We start from the raw sequence: 22734 nt of genomic DNA on the forward strand, positions 1-22734 counted from the left end.
GGACTGATCCAGGCTGCACTGGAGAAGGGTGAAGCTCCCGAACATCTACAGTATATCGATGACCTCATTGTATGGGGCAGCACAGCAGGAGAAGTCTTCAAGAAAGGAGAGAAGATTATCCAAATTCTGCTGAAAGCTGGTTTTGCCATTAAGCAAAGTTAAGTTAAGGGACCAGCTCAGGAAATTCAGTTTCTAGGAGTCAAGTGGCAAGATGGACGTTGTCAGATCCCAACAGAGATAATTAATAAGATCCCTGCTATGTCTCCACCTACCAACAAGAAGGAAACACAAGCCTTCCTAGGTGCCATAGGCTTTTGGAGAATGCACTTTCCTGAATACAGTCAGATTGTGAGCCCTCTCTACCTGGTTACCCGCAAGAAGAACGATTTCCACTGAGGCCCTGAGCAGCAGCAAGGCTTTGCCCAGATCAAGCAGGAGATTGCTCATGCGGTAGCCCTTGGCCCAGTCAGGACGGGACCAGATGTGAAGAATGTGCTGTACTCTGCAGCTGGAAACCATGGTCTGTCTTGGAGCCTGTGGCAGAAGGTGCCTGGTGAGACTCAGGGTCAACCACTGGGATTCTGGAGCAGAAGCTACAAAGGATCTGAAGCCAACTACGCTCCCACAGAGAAGGAGATCTTGGCCGCCTATGAAGGAGTTCAAGCTGCCTCAGAGGTGATTGGCACAGAAACACAACTCCTCCTGGCACCCCAGCTACCAGTGAAGGGCTGGATGTTCAAGGGAAAGGTGCCTTCCACACATCACGCCACTGACACCACACGGAGCAAGTGGATTGCCCTCATCACTCAGCACGCCCATATTGGGAATCCAAATCGCCCTGGGATTCTGGAAATAATTACAAACTGGCCTGAAGGTGAGACTTTTGGATTGTCTTCTGAAGAAGAAGAGGAGCAAGTGGCATGTGCTGAAGAAGCCCCACCATATAATGAGCTACCGGAGGCTGAAAGACGATATGCCCTCTTCACTGATGGTTCCTGCCGAATTGTAGGCACTAACCAGAAATGGAAAGCTGCAGTATGGAGCCCCACACAATAAGTTGCACAGGCTACCGAGGGACAAGGTGGATCAGTCAGGTCGCAGAGCTAAAAGCCGTCCAGTTGGCTTTGGATATTGCTGAACGAGAGAAGTGGCCAAGGCTCTATCTCTACACTGACTCATGGATGGTAGCTAATGCTCTGTGGGGATGGCTGGATCGCTGGAAAAAGGCCAACTGGCAACGCAGAGGGAAACCCATATGGGCAGCTGAGATTTGGCAGGACATTGCTGCCCGAGTAGAGAAATTGACCATAAAGGTTCGACACGTGGATGCACATGTACCCAAAAGCTGGGCTAATGAAGAACATCACAACAACGAGCAGGTGGACCGAGCTGCCAAAGTGAAAGTATCACAGGTGGATCTAGACTGGCAGCACAAGGGAGAATCATTCCTAGCTCGTTGGGCCCATGATGCCTCTGGTCATCAGGGGAGAGATGCAACGTACTGATGGGCCCCTGACCGAGGGGTGGACCTTACCATGGACAGCATCTCACAGGTCATCCACGACTGCGAGACCTGTGCCGCAATCAAACAGGCCAAGCAGGTAAAGCCTCTGTGGTATGGTGGACGATGGTCAAAGTACAGGTATGGGGAAGCCTGGCAAATTGACTACATCACCCTTCCCAAACCCACCAGGGCAAGCGCTAATACTGACCATGGTGGAAGCAACTACAGAATGGTTAGAGACCTACCCTGTGCCTCATGCTACTGCCCAGAACACCATCTTGGGCCTAGAAAAACAAGTCCTTTGGAAACATGGTACCCCTGAGAGAATTGAATCAGACAACAGAACCCATTTCAAGAACGGCCTTATCAACACCTAGGCCAAAGAACATGGTATTGAATGGATATATCATATCCCTTACCACGCACCAGCTGCCGGGAAAGTTGAACGGTGTAATGGACTCCTTAGGACTACTTTGAAAGCACTTGGTGGTGGAACCTTCAAACATTGGGAAATGAACTTGGCCAAAGCCACCTGGATGGTTAACACCTGAGGGTCCATCAATCGAGCCAGTCCTGCCCACTCTGAACCCCTGCACACAGTGGATGGGGACAAGGTCCCTGTGGTACACATGAAAGGTATTTTAGGAAAGACTGTTTGGATTAATCCCACCACAGGCAAAGGCAAACCAATCCGTGGGATTGTTTTTGCTCAAGGACCTGGTTACACTTGGTGGGTAATGCAGAAAGATGGGGAAACCGTTGTGTACCGCAAGGTGACCTAATTTTAAGTAAGAACTGTATGTAAGGTTTCATTTTGTATTATATATATATCTGTAAGAGGGTATTGGTTTGGGTATGATGTAGATGGTAATAGAATAAGGGGTGGATTATGTCCTGGGGTACAATGCAAAAATGTGTATTCTATCACCATCTGTTGAAATGTGGGAGGGGTGGTGATCCTTATCTCTGTGGGAGATATCCTCTGCTAATGTGTCATCTGATAAATCAGGGGGATGATCATCCTTATCTTTTCACAACCCATCCTTCCTCCAGAAGATATATTCCGTTAATGGGCCATTAAGTCCTATTGTGTGACTGATAAGATTACATCACCCCATTGGGAGATGCCCCAGCCAGGGGCAGGAGCCAAGCCTTTCCTATCTAGATGAAAAACTGGGGTTTGGGACGCAAAAGCAGCCCTTTTTCACTGGATCCCAGAGGAAAGTCGGACCTTTTCCACATCATCGCTGGACCTTCGAGGAAAACTGCACCTTCTACAGGAGCACTGCAGCCACCATTTATACGGACTGCTACCAACACCCTGCCTGACAGGGTGTCAGATTGTATTCTGACTCTGTCGGTGGTTTTTCTTTTGTATTATTGCATGTATTTTTTTTTTCTCCTTTTTCCTATTAAATTGTATTACTGACTTGGAGTCTCTCACTGGTTTTGCTTTCAAACCAGCACAAGTGGTATGGTCATTTAAAGGTCATTTCTCTGTGGTGTCTAGAAGGTTCTTCATAATTCATTTTTGTGGTAAAGCACAGGGAATCACATGAGATTTAGATTAGGTATTAGGAAGAAACTCTTATCTTTGAGGGTGGTGATGTACTGGCCCAGGTTGGCCAGAGAAGCTGTGGATGCCCCATTCCTGGCAGTGTTCAAGGCCAGGCTGGATGGGGCTCTGAGCAGCCTGGTCTAGTGTCCCAGCCTATAGGAGAGAGGTTGGAACTAGATGATCTCTAAGGTCCCTCCAAACGCAAGCCATAAGATTCTATTGCCTAGTTTCTTAATTTTATCCTATAATGGGTTTATTCTGTTTATGTACATGTGGCACTCTCCACAACTTATGAGGGTTTAAGATTGCCTGTGTACTGGCAGTGTTTAGATTTCTGTGGTTTTTGAATCTTAAACTAGAAAACAAAAAAGATTCTCTGCAAATGATTTTATTCCTTACAGTAATTGTAGTTATTCTAGTGTTAAGATCTATTCAGGTGTATAGTGGGATACTCACCGTGGTTGGGAAAACTTGCTCCCTTTTTTCTTGTTATATACGTATGTAATATATGTGTGTGTGTATATATTTACATATCTATAAAACCTTAACAGTAGTTCCTGGGTAGTGGCAGAAAAAAACATTGTTTTCACATACTTGATCGTTATTTTTAACTTATATTGCTCTTCTTAGGAAACAAATGTGAGGAAAGAAAAAGAATTGACTATGAAAGAATGGATTTTGCGATATGCCGAGCAACAGAGCGATGAAGAAAAGGATGAGTCTGTGAAAGAGGCAGATGAAGAAAAATTTGACCCAGTAAGACAGAATAATGCTTCATGGGAGTCTTTCTAAAAACTGATTTGTCTGGTATATATGCATGTGGTGGATCTGTTTGTTACAAATTTGTGTGTTACATATTGGGGATTGAAAATTTTTTTTATGCTGCCAGTAATGTATCAGACTCCTTAAGAAAAATCTGTTCAGGCTTCTTGTTTTCTAGTATTTTCCCATATTACTCATACTGCATTCAAAATATTGAATGTAATATGCAGGAAAGAAAAATTTAAAATACACTTCCATGAGATTGAGAGAGTCATTATCAAATTCTGGGAGGTTTTGACTGTTATTTAAATAAAAGCTCATTGTTTCTCCATTGCGTAAGCCTGGTATAAAGGATAAAAAAAACACACACTTTATTATGAACGTCACTGAAAGTGACAATCTTACCATGTTCAACCTGTAATTAATAATTCTGTTTGAAATAGAATGAGAGGTATATACATCTGTCTGCCAAGCTTTCAGAAGCAAAAGAACAAGCAAGCATCTCCAAACAAGACAAAGACAAGCAAGGCCAGAAGGCCGCACAAGAAAAAATAAGAAGAATTCAGCAAGGTAGAACTATGCAAGTTACCTGTGTTTTATTTTCTGGCCTGCATGTTTGTTAGTCAATTAAATCTTAGAGTCAGGTTGAATTCAAGATGTTTTCATTATCTTTTATGCTACTCTGTGAGATGAAGGCTTTTCTGAATCCATTGTTTCTCAGTCAAATTCTAAAAACTCTGTAACATTTCACTAGTTCGGGTTTTGGGTACTCAATATGAATTAGTATAGCTATTTTTTAAGCAGTTGGTGGGCATAAGTTATATTCTCTCTCTGACAGAAATGACAGTACTTGAGGAACATCCAGTATTTAATCCAGCTATAAAGATTCCAAACCAACAGCAAAAAGAAAAGAAAAAAACTCCTTCATCTCAACCTCAAGAAACCACTTTGAATTTGAGCTTGCTTGAAAAACCTGATGGTGCTGCAAAGGAAGACAAAGGTGTGTTGGAAATCATTCGGTAAAAGCTTGAATCATACCACAGATTTCCAGAATTAGTTCCTGTTTTTCTAGGATTGCAGTGCTGAGTGAGCAAGCTCCCATTGTGGGAAATGAAGGTGAACTATTGCAGAACTAATTAGCTTTGAAAAAACCTCTGAGATTGAGTCCAACTTGTGACCAAACCATTATGTCCACTAGACTATGAACTGGGTGCAAAGTCCAGTTGTTCCTTAAACACCTCCAGGGATGTTGACTCCACCACTTCCTTGGGCAGCCCAGGCCAGTGCTTGACAACCCTTTCTGTGAATAAATCTCTCCTAATGTCCAGCCTGAACCTCCCCTGATGCAGACTGAGGCTGTGCCCTCTTTATGTATCTCCTAGTTGCCTGGGAGAAGAGGCTGACTCCCACCTGGACACAGCCTCCTATTAGGCAGCTGTGGAGAATCATAAGGTTTCTCCTGAACCTCCTTTTCTCCAGGATAAACACCCCCAGCTCCCTCAGCTGCTCCTCACAGCACTGGTGCTCCAGACCCTGCCCCAGCTCCGTTCCCTTCTCTGCACTCACTCCAGCCCCTCAGGGTCTTTCTTGCAGGGAGGGCCCAGAACTGGACACAGCACTCGAGGTGTGGCCTCAGCAGTGCCCAGCACAGGGGGACAATCCCTGCCCTGCACCTGCTGGCCACACTATTGCTGATCCAGCCCAGGATGCCATTGGCCTTCTTGGCCACCTGGGCACACCCTGGCTCATGGTCAGTCACTGTCACCAGCACCCCCAGCTCCTTTCCAGCCACTCTGTGCCAGCCTGTGGCACTGCCCGGGGTTGTTGTGACCCAAGGGCAGGACCTGGCACTTGGCCTTGTTGAACCTCACACCATTGGCCTCAGCCATGATCCAGCCTGTCCTGATCCCTCTGCAGAGCCTTCCTGCCCTCCAGCAGATCAACACTCCCACCCAACTCAGTGTCATCAGCGTATAGTCTGTCTCACTGACCAAGCTGGCTTTAAAGGATCTGTACATGTTTTAGCAGATTACATTGAAAGCTATTTTTGTCATGCTGTCATGCCTTAAAAATTTGAATTCTTTTTTTTCTTTTTCAGTTGTAGGGCTAGTTGCTGTTTCAGTCACACTCTCATCTTTTAAACTATTTCCATTGTAAATCTTCAGACTGTTAAAATATTTTCTAATAGGCAAACTTTAATGAAACTTTTAAAATCACTGGGTGAACAAAGATAACAAAATATTGTCATTAATTTTCTGCCAGATACTTCTGTAGGAAAAGCAGAAGTTGTTATCATGTATCATCAATACCTGTATTTCTGCAAAACATTTCAGAAAATTGTGCTATCTAGTTAAATACATGTGAATAAAAGGTAAAAATTACTTCAAAGGAATGTAAAATAGATTTTAGGAGGCTTTAAAATGTGTTTTTCTGCTCTTGCAGGGAAAAAGAGAGAACCACTAGATATAAGAAATTTTGATTATAGTGCTCGAAGCTGGACTGGTAAATCTCCAAAACAGTTTCTGATTGACTGGTGCAGAAAGAATTTTCCGAAGAGCCCAAATCCTGCTTTTGAGAAAATTCCTGTTGGAAAATATTGGAAATGTAGGTATGTATTTCCTGTAATCTTTACGTTTGCCTTTTGGTTCATTTGAAAATAAAAATTTTGGTCAATTCTCTCTTGTTGATAGAGATTTATATTAATATAATGTAAGGAATTTAACCCAATATCTTTTTTAGTCCATCAGGGAGTTATTTTACTCTGGATAGCGCTGCAAAAGTGATGCTTAGCCTAGACAAAAATCACAAGAATAAGATTCTAGTGAATGATCCTGTAAAGCAGAGTTAAGGGTTTTTTTATTTGTGTACTGCTGAATGAAAGATTAATCTAAAGCTGTCCCATGAGATAGATTTGAACAATTTGTTTGGTATTCTTATTCCAAGTAACATCTTAAATCAAAGATTGAAGTTTATGAATACCAAAACCCTTTTGGAAATTTTTTAAAATAAAGTGGAAGTTAAAAATTTGTATCAAAGCTTCCATAAATTTATGGGCAAATTACTGCAGTATCTTACTTTTGAATTTCTGTTAGACGTCAAGTCTAAAATACAGTTATAGAGTAGAATATTACCATGTATGAATAAAGCAGACACAAAGTTATAAGTAAGTAATGTTGACTGCAGTTTATCTGTTGAACGGATGTTTGCATCTTAGTAGATCATTAAATGTCACCTTGCTTTGTCCTAAATAGTTACAAGCCCACAAACATTGCGTCCTTCTTTCAAAGCCCCTAATGTTAGCGGTAATGTATATGCATTAAAATACTTATGCCTTGAAGAAAACTGAGATGTTTGTAAAGAGAAACAAAACCCACAAATTCACTGCTTGAATATTTGCTAAAAGTGTTATGTCATACATGCATTTTCTGTTTATATTGGTTGCAAAATTTAAATAACTACTTTTGAATTTTTTATTTAAGGGTCAGGATTGTCAAGTCATCAGATGATGTAATGGCAATGTGTCCTACAATCGTAACAGAAGATAGTATGCAAGCACAACACTTAGCTGCTACTTTGGCACTCTACCATTTAACCAAAGGGCAAGTAAGTTTCTTAGCAGTATTACTGTTCTTGGCCTGGAGTCTGCCTCTGCACATTTTTGTTATAGTATCTGTAGTTCAAGTTTTAAAAATATTTACTTGTGGTATTTCCCATTAAATTCTTTGCTTCCGTTACATATTAATTTGTTTTTATCTGATTGTGCATATCCTTTGCAGCATACAGAAGCAATAATTTTTGGTAAAGCTATACTTTTAGTCTTGTAAAAACTGAAAGCTAATTGAAAATAAAGATGTATTGTTAATATTTATGTTGCTGCTTTCATAGTTTCTGTATTTAGAATGATTTCCTACTTGGTTTTGGTCAAATCTTTTGACATTTGAGCTCGTTTGCACATAAAATATTACTGATACTACTAAGTAGTACATAATGTAATTTTTTTCTGCTTTTTGCACCTAAAGTCAGTTCATCAGTTGCTGCCTCCTACCTACCGAGATGTCTGGCTAGAATGGAGGGATATTGAAAAGAAAAAGGAAGAAGAAAGCAAGATAGAAACCAACAAGCCTCGTGATACCTTTATTGCTAAATTGTTAAACCAACTCAAACAACAACAGCAGCTACAGTCTGAAAATCAGCCAAAACTGTCTGAGGGTCCTGAAGATTCCTGGGAAAACTTGGTTTCTGATGAGGACTTCAGCAGTCTCTCCCTTGAGACTCCAGATGCAGATAATTTGGAACCCTCAAGGATTTTGTTTAAGAAGCTGCAGAGTTCCTCTAGATACCAGAGGCTTCTGAAAGAGAGACAGGAGTTACCTGTGTTTAAGCACAGATACTCGATTGTAGAAACTCTTAAAAAACACCGAGTAGTTGTTGTCGCTGGTGAAACAGGCAGTGGGAAGAGTACCCAGGTGCCCCATTTCTTGTTAGAAGACTTGTTGCTAGATGAAGGATCAAAAAAATGCAACATTGTTTGCACACAGCCCCGAAGAATCTCAGCAGTGAGTCTGGCAACAAGGGTTTGTGAAGAGCTGGGCTGTGAATCAGGACCAGGAGGAAAAGTAAGAAGTGTCTTAATTCCTTTGCTTGTCTTGATCAAATACAGGGGGTTGGATTGTTGACAAAAAGTGACAACATTATTTCTTATGCAACCAAACAATTACATGTTATTTTCTCTTGAAAATGACTTCTTGGTATGTCAGTTGTTTATTTTTGTCTTGAACCTGTGAACCTGTAGGTATCCATATGTGATTTCTAAAATCTTCAGAGGCTGGTGTAAAGCAAAAGTGTTTCATAGCTGGAATCGTCAAAGATTTGAGCACATTACCCAGGGACTGTTGCATCACTATCACTAGGGATGAGGCAAAGTCCCTTATATAAGGCTTTGAGCAATCCAGTCTGGCCTCGAGTGAGGCCATGCTCTGAGGGAGGCCCTCTCCAACGTAGTTATTTTGTTATTTGAAGAAAGCTGATGTCCTGAATTTGTTAGAGTAGTTTCTGCAAAAGTATATTTGAAACTGTCCAAGAGTCCTGAAAACAGCCCTGATTTTACCAGCTCTTTCCCCCCCATGGATAAATTTAATGTATTTTTCCGTTCTTAACAAAGGAAAGTACTTGTTTGGAAGTGTGGCAGTCATTCACTATACTACTTAATTAGCAACTTGTGTGGTGTCTGAATCTCACAGCTACTAAATCTCACTTAATTTTTAACATTGTTAGCTCATATGTTATTTTAAGTTATTCTTTATTTTTAATTTATGTTTTAAGAATTCCCTGTGTGGATATCAAATTCGTATGGAATCAAGAACAGGAGAAGCCACCAGACTGCTGTACTGTACAACAGGTGTCCTGCTTCGGAAACTTCAAGAAGATGGTCTCCTGTCAAGTATATCTCATGTTATTGTAGATGAGGTTATTAGTTCTTTACTATTCTGCAGAAATGACATTTATTCTGGGCCTTGACCTGTACTAAATTCTTGCTATAGATCTGTTTTTCTAATTCTAGGTACATGAAAGAAGTGTCCAGTCTGATTTCTTGCTTGTTATTCTGAGAGAGATCTTGCATAAACGTTCAGACCTGCACCTGATTTTAATGAGCGCCACTGTAGACAGTGAGAAGTTCTCCAGCTATTTCTCACACTGTCCCATTTTGAGGCTCTCGGGGAGGAGCTACCCAGTTGAGGTAGGTAGATGTTTATTTTAATTATGCAAGACACTTTGTATGATTGTATACAGTGGTTGCCTGGTTAGTATCTCGGCAATATATCTATATCAGGGTTTTTTTGTTGTTTTTTTACCAGAAAGACAGATCTTAAAATAAGTATTTCAAGGACTTGTCTTTTTTCTTTTTTGAAAATATAGAATAGCTTCACAGCTTTGGAATACATAGCTGTACTATTTTTTGTGTTGGATTTATTCACAATCAGTCCATCAGTGATACTTTGATTTTTTTTTTTTCTCTGTTCAACCTAGGTAGAAAGGAAAGCATTAAAGAATTCCTCCCACACCCCCTATAACTTTGTTACTGCACTCTTATGTGTTTTCCTTATGCATGCTGTATAGGCTGTGGTAAAGATTATGTAGTGATCAGGTAGAGAAGCCTATTAACAAACTTGTAGTAGCTCTAAGATTAGGTTTTCAAAAATCGTAAGACAGTTTAAGTTGACATTTGCAAGATTTAGTACAACATTAAGGCATGCCCTGTTAACCTTTGTTATGTAAGCTTTAAAAAGTGAGAAAGCTTGCTGATTAGTTTTTGACCTGTCTCATATTTTTACTTTGAATTTTCACTAAAGATTTTCCATGTTGAAGATGTAATTGAAGCTACTGGCTATGTTCTGGAGAAAGACTCGGAATATTGTCAGAAGTTCTTGGAGGAGGAGGAGGAGGTAACAATCAATGTTACTGGTAAAGGAGGAAGCACTACAAAGCACCAGGTGAAACAGGCATTTTTAGTTTTGTCTTTAAACCTTTGGGGGTTTTTATTATTTAATCATTTTGGTTCCTTTTTAATTTATTGTGGTTGGATTGTAGAATATCAAATATTCTCTCAGTTTATAAACACAGACACAATGGCGCTCCTACTAAGATTTGAATGAATGCCGTACCGTTTTGATTGGTGCTCGAACTCCTATATAGCTATCTTGATTTTGCTGTATTTGGCATTGAAGTCTTGTAGATTACCAGCTCTGGATCTGTAAGCAGTAGCAGGGAAACTACTTATTTTTTCTTTCCCCCAAAGAATTCTCCTACATAATGACCCTAACAACAGAAGAGACAAGGCATTATCCTGCTTAGCTGAAAATCTCCCAAGATCCTCCAACTCAGCCTGCTGAATGAGATGATTTACATGAGGTTGTTGTGTAGACTTGTTTAGTTTTACAGGTTATGGTTAATCCTCAGGCACTCTGCAGTGACAGCTCTATGTGCTTTTGGATCAAAACTCTTGAAGGGGAAATTCTATCAGTGCCATCTGACTTTGGCAGCTTAGGCTGTTCATCTAGACAATGTATTTTGGGAAGATACCTCTCTGCTCCAACTTGCTTTGCAAAACTTCTGAAAATTTAGCTTGCTGTATTTGAACGCTTATACATGTGGTGTGCTCTGCTAATGGTTTTCCTTCAGTACAGAAGGATATGAGGTGTCAAGCTTCCTTAAGTGTGTTGAGTAAGAGTAAAATAGTTTACAGTAGTGCCACTTAATTTAGAAACTATGCTATGTATGTAAGATGTCTAGAATAAATTCAAATGTATGTCTCTCCTGCTAACTCTTCTTTTTTGTTGTTCCAAAACACTGCAGGAATTGCCACCTAGTTCACTTCTAATTTTCATTGTAACCATTAGTTGAGTAGGATGAGGTGAGGTAGAGGAAAAAGGTGAAACTAGTTTCTTAAACCACAAAGTAGGAGTTTTGAAAGAAGAGTATACATCTTATCCCAGTTTGAGCTGATACCAATTGAATGCCAGATATGGACTTGGGGCCTGTTTACCTCTTGGAGAAACTTTAATTTTTACCTTTTAAAAAAATCTGGAATGTTATTTAACGATTGTAGATACCTATACGCATTATGTAGGTGATTGTGATTTAATCTAGTTCATGCAGGTTTTGGTGGGAAGTTAGTTAAATTTCTCTTCTCCCAGTCTCTGTTTCAAGTGAATGGCAAATTCACCTTCTGCTCTCTTATGTTCTTCTAAAAGACTAAGAATGTGATGATTTTTTTTCTGCTTACTCTTGTTTTTCAGGAGTACGTCCCAATCCAGTCTGGATCTGGTATTGATTTGGCTCCTTATTATGCGAAGTATAGCAGTCATACACAGCAGGCTATCTTATATATGAACCCTTACAAGATCAACCTTGAACTTATTTTGGAGTTGCTTGCATACTTAGGTACTTCTAGTCTACTTCTTAAGAAGTTTATATACCTGGGGTTGTCCTTTGGACCCGTTTTCCACTGCTTTCTACTGATAATGAAGTACTTGACTTCAGTCTTACATGAAAGACCCTAAAAAGTATTAACCACAGGGCCTAGCATTTGTTCCTGTTGTTAATGTAAAACTGTTCACAATGCATGTTTTGACTATGCTTGTACTATAATTTTGCAGATAGAAGTCCCCAGTTCAAGAATATTGAAGGTGCTGTGCTGATCTTTTTACCAGGCCTTGCTCATATCCAACAGCTGTATGATCTCATTTCAACTGACAGGAGATTTAACTTGCATGACAGGTAATGCAGGTATTTTTTATTAAGTCAATACTCTAAGTTACAACCCAACAAACATATTCATTAAGGTTTGCTATTCTTGTAAAAAGCAAGTGAGAGTTATGCCTCTTGAGCTAATTGTGCTACAAATGTACTTTCAGTGCAATGCAAATGTACTTCTGCTACAATACAAATGTACTTTTACTGCTATAATCGAAAAGTTATCCAAGCAAAAATGACAGATGCTTAGAAATGGTATGATAATTTTTCTTCTATTACTTTCTATTTTATTTTTCAGCAAATTTATCTATCAAAAGCACTTGACTGCTTCTTTTCCACTTCTTAAGGTATGGAACCTGCCATACCTGGGATACAGATTTCTGTGGCTTACTGTTTACATGGAAGTGACTACTTCCTGAGAAGAGCTCCAGAGCATCTGGATCTACCAAGAGAAATGGCCTAGGGTTGTAGTGACATATAATTTCAAAATTTATTTTTTGGGTAACTAAAAGTTAGCAACACAACTGCATAAAAGGAACAATTGCAGTCAAATACTAAATACTTATTGACAGACTGAAATATAAAGGTCTGGAAGAGAAGGAAAGTACCAGTCTCTGTAGCTCTCACACTTCTGAAGGCCTTTATTGCTCAAAGTAGCATGAATTTGTAATGGTCCTTATCTTGGAAGCACAATTTTAAAAACTTGGGTTTACAGACACCTAGCTCCCTATATTGCTAGACTGTTACTATTAAGTACTGTTAAGTGCAGTTTTGCAGTATTACAATTTTTCCTGCAGTTTTTCTGAATGGCAGAACATCCCTATGAAATAATGGGGTTATTTTTTCTAGATATTGTAATCAAACAATGAAGCAGACTTTTATACCTAATCATACAAAGTTTTACTCTTTTGATTGTCTATTCTAATTACTTTCTCCAAATGTTGTCATTATGCTGGTCTTATTTTTTTATTCCAAGTTATTTGATTGGTGTATATTTATTATAATTTCTTCTAGGCACAGATTGATAGCTTTGCATTCTGTTCTTTCAACTCAAGATCAAGCAGCTGCATTTACAATACCTCCTCTTGGTGTTAGAAAGGTAATATTTACGAAGTTCACAACTGAAAAGAGAAATTTTCTGTGGGTGCAACTCTGAATTGTTATCATACAGAATTACACAACAACTAGGTATTCCTAGAACTTCCTCTCTGCAAAGAAACATTCTAATTCGGTGGTCTGTAATGGGTAGAAGCTAATATGCTCTGAAAATCTTGACAGTAATAGACAAATTCTTAAACATAAATTTTTTCTGTGAACATCCTAAATTATTACTTATCTGTATTTTAACTATTGTTAACCAGTAACTATGGCTTTTGTCTCGGAAAAAGCCGGTTGTATTTATTGCAAAACTGTAATTAAATGTTGATCAATTTTGGCAAATACTAGCCAGTAGTTTTTGATGGATTATAAAACAAAATGTGAATGTGAAATTATTTCTTAGCTTTTAATTTCTCTCCTTGGGGAAATCTAGGCCATTTTCCAAGTCATGTAGCTTTTAATTATTTGTCAGATTATTTAAGGAAACATTTCTGGGTTAAAAAATTTTAATCAGACTTACTCTATAATACTGATTTAAAGGTTGAAACCTGTTTAGACATTCCAGTTCTTCTATTTATGTTACGTTACTCTTTCTAGATTGTTTTGGCAACCAATATAGCAGAGACGGGTATCACAATACCAGATGTTGTCTTTGTAATTGATACTGGGAGAACGAAAGAAAATAGGTAAGAGTTTGATTTTCATCAAGCATACATCATTCATATCAGTCATGAATTGGGAGGATAGAGCTGCAAGAATTCTGTAGTATCCTTATAAAATTAGAAGAAAGTAGATAGAAACTAGAAGTTTAATAGTATTCTGTTAAACTAAACGATGCAGAACTGTGCTGCATTTAAAAGCTTGCAGTTTTGGGTACAGGTTTGGGATGTATTTTTGGAGTTTCAAACGGTGAGAAGAACAAAAGAAGTTCATAGATAATTGATGTAATGTATGGGTAATTATGATTAAATACTGTGTTAAAAATGAAGAAAGTATTTTTTATGCTATCTCAGTTTTTAAAAGATTTTTTTTTGTTCCTTTTAAATTTGAAAATCCCTACACAATGTATTAGAACGATTCTGAGTTGCCAGGGAGATGAAATAATAATGCTTTCATTCCAGTTCTTATATTTTCACTGGTGAGTTGTATTCAAGGTTTTATAATATACAGTTCCTCCCAGATATGCTTGGTTTTCAAAACTAAATGTATTTTCAAGTAATTGCTCATTAGATACATTATCAATATGCTGGTGTTCAGGTTACATATACATGAAAAATTTAAATTCTGAAATCTAAATCCTCTTTATAATTTTTAAGGTATCATGAAAGCAGTCAGATGAGTTCCCTGGAAGAGACGTTTATTAGTAAAGCTAGTGCTCTGCAGCGACAAGGAAGAGCTGGACGTGTTAGGGATGGGTTCTGCTTCCGAATGTACACGAGAGACAGGTATTGTAAACTTAGCAGACTTCTGTAAATCACATAGATACCGTCTGTATTTTTTCTGTGCAAGACCAAGAATTCTTGTTGAAATTCACTTTATTTACTGCAAACCAAGAAAATAAAACTGGAAAAAACTCAACCAAAACAAGAATTTGAATATCATATGTGCAAAGTGTTAAGTCTGTCACACTTTAAAAAAAGTTAATTTTATTCTTAATATTTCTGTAATGTGTTTTTAAAGAAATACTCATAATTAAAAGAAAAGTGCAGCACAAGGAATTGTAGAACATCAGTTTTTTACAACACCTGTTTGGCTTACCTCAAATGTGTGCAAACCTTACCTCCTGAACTTTGAATTTTTTATCAGACAGATCTGTAGGTTTCTGAGGAGGTAACATCTATGGATAAGAGATGGGGCGCTGCAGAAATAATTTATATTACTGCAATGGAGTAACATTTTTCCTGCTTCTGTGAAAACCTGAAGCGACTTTCAGCTGAGAAACAGTTAAGGTTAAAGTCTTTTTGATATAACCAGCGAAGTGTACCAATGAACCAATGGGACCTTTTAGTCCCATTAAAGACTTTCCAGTTTGAAAGCATTTTACAGACTTGTTTTGAAAATTGGGGTTTCTGCCTTTCTGACTAAAACTTGTTTTTCAAGCCACAGCACATGCCTTAATTCAAAATATGAATGGCTTATCCATGATACTCCCTTCCTTGTCCTTCAAGAGAAAAACTGCAAAGAATGACCATGTGAAAACCAGATTTACAAGTTTAGTTCAAAAATTTAGTTGGATATATGTCTTTGTGTTTTTATGATGTTGCAGGTTTGAAAGTTTCATGGAATATTCTGTTCCAGAAATACTGCGTGTGCCTTTGGAGGAATTATGCCTTCATATTATGGTATGGTTTTTGGTTTTAGAATTGCTAACCTTGTATGGTGGGTTGACCATGCCTGGACGCTGGGTGGCCCCAAAGCTCCTCTATTACTCTCCTGCTCAGGTGAATGGGAGAGAAAATATAATGAGAGGCTCATAGCTAGAGGTAAGGACACAGAGATATCTGATTCACCAATTACTGTCCCAGGCAAGACAGACTTGATTTGTGGAAATCAATTGAATTTGTAATTAGTTAAGTTAGAGTAGGTTAATGAGAAGTAGAAACCACCCCTCCCTCTTTCCTGGCCTTGCTTTTATTTCCCAGTTTCCTACCTCCTATCCTTCATCAGTGCAGGGAGATTGGGAATGGCAGATTCGGTCAGTTTATCACACATTATTTTTGCTGCTGCTTCTTCCTCAGAGGAAGGGAGGACTCCTTTCCCTGCTCCAGTTTTGGGTCCCTTCCACTGGAGACAGTCCTTTACAAGCTTCTGCAATGTGAATCCTTCCCATGGATTGCAGTTTTTCATTAACAGCTCTTACGTGGGCCCACCTTAGGGTCATAAGCTCTGCCAGCAAACCCGCTGCAATGTGGGCTCCTCTCATCGTGGCACCATAGGTCCCCTGCCAGGAGTCTGCTCCCGTGTGAGCTCTCCACAGGGTCACAGCCTCCTTCAGGCATCCACCTGCTTGTGTGTGGGCTCCACCATGGACCTCCATCAGCCACAGGGGGTCAGCCTTCCTCACCATGGGCTGCAGCATCTGGAGAACCTCCTCTCCTACTTTCTTCACTGATTTTTGATGTCTTGAGTATTGTTCTCACCTACTCTTCTCTGGCTGCAATTTATTTCTGTAAAGTAACTTCTCCAGGAGGCATGATCACCATCACTGATTGGGTCAGCCTTGGCCAGCAGCGGGTCTGTCCTGGAGCTACCTGGCATTGGCTAGATGTAGGGGAAGCTGCTCTCAGCTTCTCAGCAAACTCACCATGCAGGCCTTAATACCTAAACCTAGCCACACAAGCCCAATCCGCTGTGTTAGCTAAAAATACCGTGCATGCTTTTGGAGGAGTTATGCCTTCACACTGTTGCCTGTTCTGGAATTATTGACCCTAGTAGCTTAAAAGGTTTGTTACAACAGACCTGATCCAATGCAGTTACTTAGTGGGGCTTCTCACACAGGTCAGGGGGTAACTCAGCGCTTGATTGCTATAAAATAGCAGCATGCTCTTCAGTGAAAATAGTGTACTGTATGATTCCAGTTTGCCCCAGAATGACAATTTTAAACTCTGTTGAACATCCTTCTAATTGATTTCTGTTTAAGGGAGCAATTCCATTACCTCTCACCATGTCTTAAATGAGTAGAATGTGCATGGGAAAACTAGCAGCCTGGCAAATTAGTGGTAGTTGAACTGCATCCCATCAGGTTTGAAAGTCCCCTGCTCATCAGTGATCTCTGGTAACACACTTCTTTGATTAGTGGTCATGCCATATGAAGCCCTTCCAAACAATGAAGTTTTGTTAACCTAATGTGGGGCATGTCATTCTTCTGGGAAGCAAGATGCTTGTTTGGTGGGGAGGGAATGCGTACTTTTGATGCAAGATCAGCTTTTCAGTTTTCTGCGTAGCTGTTAGAGAACTTTTTTTCGTAATAAATTTTTATATTGAAATACATGTCCTGTTGCCTCACAGAAATGCAGTCTTGGCTCGCCTGAAGATTTTCTTTCCAAAGCATTAGATCCACCACAGCAGCAAGTAATTGGTAATGCAATGAATCTGTTGAGGAAGATTGGCGCTTGTCAGTTAAGTGAGCCCAAGCTGACTCCGTTGGGCCAGCACCTTGCAGCCCTTCCTGTTAATGTAAAGATTGGCAAAATGCTTATATTTGGTGCTATATTTGGCTGCTTGGATCCTGTGGTGAGTAAGAAAATCGTATTTAAAATAGAATTGTTACTCCTTTGTGATTAATCTGATTTCTTATAATGTGATATTTTGAAAAGGTGATGCCAGTTAAAATGTTTACTTTAGAGTGAGGGCATCCAGACATCATAGAGAGGAATAATATAAGTAGTCCTTATGGTTGGACTCCATGATCTTAAAGGTCTTTTCCAACTTAAAGTGGTTCTATGCTTCTAAACTCCTAGGTACTGTCCAAATTAGATAATCAAGCTTAGTCTCCAGTCTGTCTATGGTGATCCCAGGAAATCTGACATTTAAAGAAAATGTCCTCTTACATGTGAGTTAGACAGTCTGGATTATCCCACAATTTATAGCCAAGAACATAATCAAAGTTTTTGCAAATTAATTGGTAGGTAATTTAAGACTGTGGCATAGTTTACATTTTCACCTAATCTATTTAATTCACAGCAAATTAGAAGAAATCATGAGTATGTTAGTTCCTGAAAAGCGAAAGTTTAATTTCCTTATCTCCTGTTCATATAATATAACCTAAAGCAATTGATTAAATCTGACCTTCATTGCACTGTCATTTGGCAAAACATTTCATGTGAGTTTTGAGATGTTTTTTATGCTTGCGTATAAAGCACTGTGTAAGCAGTGGCTTTAATATAAGCAAGTGCTGAATTCTGTATAGGAAATTCTTAGGGTGCTGAGATTTCCTTGAGACTTAGTAGAAGGTAAACTATAATTAGGTATTATCTACTCTTCTTAAAGTACAAGAGCTGGTGAGTCTCCGGTGCAAGAAATCAGGCAGGGAAGACAGTCATTGGTGTGAGTGGAGACCTGCTGATTCATCTTAAGGGCAACAAGCAAATTCACAATCAGTGTGGAAGCAAGACAGGTATCCTGGAAAGACTATAGGATTGCAGTCTAGTTGCATAGCAAAGATGGAGCTTAGCATGGCAAGGAATACGGAGACAAATAAGAAGGGATTATACAGTTATGTCAGCCAGAAAAGGAAGGCTGAAGAAAATGTACCCCAGCTGATAAACTGATAACAACAGGTGAGGAGAAGGCTGAGGTACTCAATATTTTTGCTTCAGTCATCAATGGTAACCTCTTTTATGGCAGTCAGGTGAAGTCCCAAATGACTGGAAAAGGAGAAGCATTGTACCTATTTCTTTTTAAGAAAGTAAAAAAGAGGGGCCTTACGAACTACTGACCTGTCAGCTTCAGTTCTGTACCTGGGAAGATAATGGAAGAGATCCTGCTAGAAATATGATGCAACACTTGAAGGACCAGGAGGTGATTCAAGACACTAGCATGAACTTAACCAAGGGCAAGTCCTGCTTTACCAACCCAGTTGCCTTCTGTGGTGGACAGACCACATCATTGGACTAGGGAAAGGCTACATATTTGTTTATCTGAACTTCTGCAAAGCCTTTACCATGGTCCCCCACCTAAATTTGGAAAGAAATGGATTCAGAGGGTGAACTGTTAGATGGTTAAGAAAGTGGCTGTACAATCCCATTCAGAGGGTGGTGGTTAATGGCTCAGAGTCCCAATGGTCATCAGTGATAAGTGGTGCCCTCTATATTGGGACCAATGTTATTAAATATCTTCATCAGTGACGTAGATGGAGAGGTTGAGTGCACCCTCAGCAGATTTGCAGGTGACCCCAAGCTGAGTGGTGCTGTTGACACATCTGAAGGATGGGATGCCCTCAAAAGGGACCTGGAGAACTGGGCAGATGTGGAGCTCACAAGGCCAGTGCTGGTGCTGCACCTGGGTCAGATCAACTCCTGGTATCAGCACAGGCTGGGCATGAACAGCCCCAGAGCAGCCCTGCCCAGAAGGACTTGGGGGTGCTGTGGGTGAGAGGCTGGACATGACCCCGCCATGGGCACTCCCAGCCCAGAGAGCCAAATTGTCCTGGGCTGCATCCAGAGCAGTGTGGGCAGCAGGGCAGGGAGGGGATTCTGCCCCTCTGCTGTGCCTTCACGAGACCCCACCTGTAGTGCTGGATCCACCTCTAGTAGCCCCAGCACAGGAAGGATGTGGACCTGCTGTATTGAGTCCAGAGTTTATCACAAAGATGATCAGAGAAAACTAGAATACCTTTCCTTTGAGGAGACTGAGAGAATTGGGTTGTTCAATGTGGAGAAAAGGCTCCAGCATGACCTAATTGCAGCTTTTCTGTATCTGAAGGACATTGAAGAGGAACTTCTTTAACGGGCATATGGTAACAGGACAAGAGGGAATGGGTTTGAACGGAAAGAGGATTAGGTTTGAATCAACAAAAGAAAGAGATTCTTTAGTGCGGGAGTGATGCGGCACTGGGACAGGTTGCCCAGAGAAGTTGTGGATGTCCCGTTGCTGGAAGTGTTTAAGGCCAGGTTGGGTGGGGCTTTGAGCAACTTAGTTTTGTGAAAGGTGTCCCTGCCTATAGCAGAGGCTTGAAACTAGATGATCTTTAAGTTCCCTTGCAGCCCAAGCCTATAATTCTAGGATAATGATAAAATAAAATTTAAGGCTATTTGTTTTATAAACCTGTAAGCTTAGAACAAAATACTTCTAAGTGATGTGTCCTTTATAATTGCAGGCAACTTTGGCTGCTGTTATGACAGAAAAATCTCCATTTACTACACCTATTGGTCGAAAAGATGAAGCAGATCTTGCAAAATCATCTCTAGCTATGGCAGTTTCAGACCATATAACAATCTACAATGCTTATTTGGGGTAAGTGATGTGTGGGACACGTATTGAGAAAGTAAGAAAATTACAGCCTGAAAAATAGTCCAGGCTGGAGCTTTTCAGCTCTGTTCCCAGCCGATAAGCTGGTCCAGCTCAAGGCTAGGGAGAATTTCTCCCAGAGTGATAATTTGGTCAAAATAAAAAGGAATTAATAACAAAGATAGAACACCTGTTATGGTGTGTGACCAGGCCCTGGGAATGGGGTGTCTTCTCTGAAACAATCACCTTTTCTCTACTCTTGGAGTTGCAGTCATGCTATGAAACCAAGTGTATTTCTGAATAAACTTGTCTCTTTCTTCCTGTCATGAAAGATGACCATGTAGTTGTGCATCTTATTTCTGCTGCACTTAAAGGGTTAAAACCTCATTCCACGGCTACAGTGATGTTAGCAGATAACAAGTATCTTATAACACTTATGTAAAGAATTCTTAATGTCTCTTGAACTGCTTTCACTTCAAGTTTTTTCTGTTCAGAGTAACAGTAGATTGCCACTGTACTGTACTGTAACACAAATGGATAGCTTGCTTAGTGTTTTGTTCAACTTCTTTTAACTATGCTTGTGCACATACAGAGGTTTACTGTGTCAGTTTATCCTAGTGTTTAAAGTATTTTGTTTGCTCTTTGTGGTATTTTGACCAGAATATTTTGTATTTGATAAAGCACAAATGTATAAAATGACTTACAGGTTTTTTCTCCTTTAGAGTATTACCACTAAGTCTGAATTTTGTTCCAACTGTCAAGACAGAAATGTGTGGGGTTTGAGAGTAAATCACCTTATTTATTTATTAGTATATGTCAAATCTATGTTATGGGCATGTTCTCTGGAGTGTCCTTAGACCAGCAGCATTCATCTTCATTAATAAAATTTATTTTAGAGTGAAGAATGCTTACTACAAAACATTATTCTTTTCATTACTTAGTGCCTGTTTTGTTATAGTCTTAATGGGTTTCTTGCTGTAATAAGACACTATTTTTTTCTTTAGGTGGAAAAGGGCTCGACAGGAAGGGGGATATCGTGCTGAAATGACTTATTGCAGGAGGAATTTCCTTAATAGGACTTCACTGTTAACTCTGGAGGTAAAACATATCATTATGCTCTGCACTCATAAGTTGTTTGTTAAAATTTCCCTCTGAAAATGTAATTCCCTTTAAAAGAGATGATATATCACAGTTACTATTTAGACAAGATAAAAGCAAGTGGAATTTTAGGGACTGGTGAAAATGCATGCTCTCAATCAAGGTAGCTGTGTCTGTATTTGAGTTTTGATATGCACGCTTTGGTAAACAGCTTTATAGTCACTGCCATTGGAGAAGCTAAGGTTTACTTCCATCAGAGAATCAAAGCTTCATGAATTAAAGTATTTATATTATTCTTGATATCAAATAACATATCTATTAACAGTTAATTTGAAAGATGAGCCACAAACTTGCATGAATGGCCTCTTATTTTTGGTGAGAAAATGTTTTAATTGGTATTTCCGAGCAGAACTGGATCTGTGATGCAAATGTGTATTTTCGTTTTAACAGAAGGTAGAGATTTAGTATTTCCAGCATATATATTTCTGTATGTCTAATCCTCTATTCCAGATATCAGATTATGTTATAAATAATGTTTTTCTCATAGAAAACAGTATAGCTTCCATTGTGGCTGCAGAAAATATAAGTTTTTATTCTAGTAAGGTACTTTCCCTTGGAGAGCATGAATAATTCAGATGAAGTGTTATTTCCTGCTGCTGAGGTGGAGTATGTAACTTTTTAAATTCAAAACTTTACTAATACCATCCTAATTTCAGGATGTGAAGCAAGAACTCATAAGAGTGGTCAGAGCAGCAGGGTTCACAGCACCTTCAACACAATGTGGATGGGATGGAAATGGAGTCACACAATCCCTGTCCCTCAGTGAAATAGCTCTTCTTAAAGCTGTGTTGACTGCAGGACTGTATGACAACGTAGGAAAAATACTGTATACAAAGTCTGTGGATATTACAGAGAAGCTGGCTTGCATGGTAGAAACTGCTCAGGGTAAAGCGCAAGTTCATCCCTCTTCTGTAAATCGAGACTTGCAGACATATGGATGGCTGCTTTACCAGGAGAAGGTAGGTTGAAGATAGTGAATGTAGCTAGTAGTTTGTGTAAAGGTGGAGTTCTGCCTCTAATATATTTCAAACTGGTGTGTTATTTAATACCTAATTATTTTATTTTAAAGAGTCCTTTATTATCTTAATGATCCTAAAGTCCATAAAAGTGAGTCAACTGGGTGCTGAAGAAAAAGAAGGTGAAGCTGAAGATCATGAAAAAATCTTTTCATGGTGAAACTGGTAGCTAAAAATAGAAGGCATTTTCTGTGTATTATTTAACTTAATCGTATCATTGACTTCTTGAATACAGTCTTGTTGATTTTAGTAACACTTTATACAGTAATATGTAGTAGTAACTTTTCAAAGTCTGCTTTGTTACTGTTTTAAGGTTTTGAAACTTGGTACTGACATGTGCCAGTAATAAAATAGCCAATTCTGTAATGGACTGCTAAACTCCTTAACTGAATTGCATTTTTTTTCACTTCTTTCCCCTTCGATTGAAAATCTTGTCA

At 39.4% G+C, this 22734-nt stretch overlaps 1 protein-coding gene across 1 annotated transcript in view; it reads left to right on the forward strand.

Annotated features, from left to right (window-relative positions):
• Window positions 1-22734, forward strand: part of DHX29 (DExH-box helicase 29) — a 35793-nt gene that overhangs the window by 8358 nt on the left and 4701 nt on the right. Inside the window, exons 6-24 of the mRNA XM_014887009.2 lie at window positions 3693-3818; window positions 4268-4394; window positions 4663-4824; window positions 6267-6432; window positions 7304-7427; window positions 7844-8440; window positions 9147-9290; window positions 9385-9561; window positions 10175-10315; window positions 11621-11765; window positions 11981-12101; window positions 13092-13176; window positions 13773-13861; window positions 14492-14620; window positions 15442-15517; window positions 17184-17408; window positions 19993-20129; window positions 21128-21221; window positions 21938-22240. Of these exons, the coding sequence (XP_014742495.2) occupies window positions 3693-3818; window positions 4268-4394; window positions 4663-4824; window positions 6267-6432; window positions 7304-7427; window positions 7844-8440; window positions 9147-9290; window positions 9385-9561; window positions 10175-10315; window positions 11621-11765; window positions 11981-12101; window positions 13092-13176; window positions 13773-13861; window positions 14492-14620; window positions 15442-15517; window positions 17184-17408; window positions 19993-20129; window positions 21128-21221; window positions 21938-22240 (3168 nt within the window). The remainder of the gene's footprint in view (window positions 1-3692; window positions 3819-4267; window positions 4395-4662; window positions 4825-6266; window positions 6433-7303; window positions 7428-7843; window positions 8441-9146; window positions 9291-9384; window positions 9562-10174; window positions 10316-11620; window positions 11766-11980; window positions 12102-13091; window positions 13177-13772; window positions 13862-14491; window positions 14621-15441; window positions 15518-17183; window positions 17409-19992; window positions 20130-21127; window positions 21222-21937; window positions 22241-22734) is intronic.

Source organism: Sturnus vulgaris, chromosome Z, assembly GCF_052056855.1.
Source record: "Sturnus vulgaris isolate bStuVul1 chromosome Z, bStuVul1.hap1, whole genome shotgun sequence".
NCBI classification, from domain to species: domain Eukaryota; kingdom Metazoa; phylum Chordata; class Aves; order Passeriformes; family Sturnidae; genus Sturnus; species Sturnus vulgaris.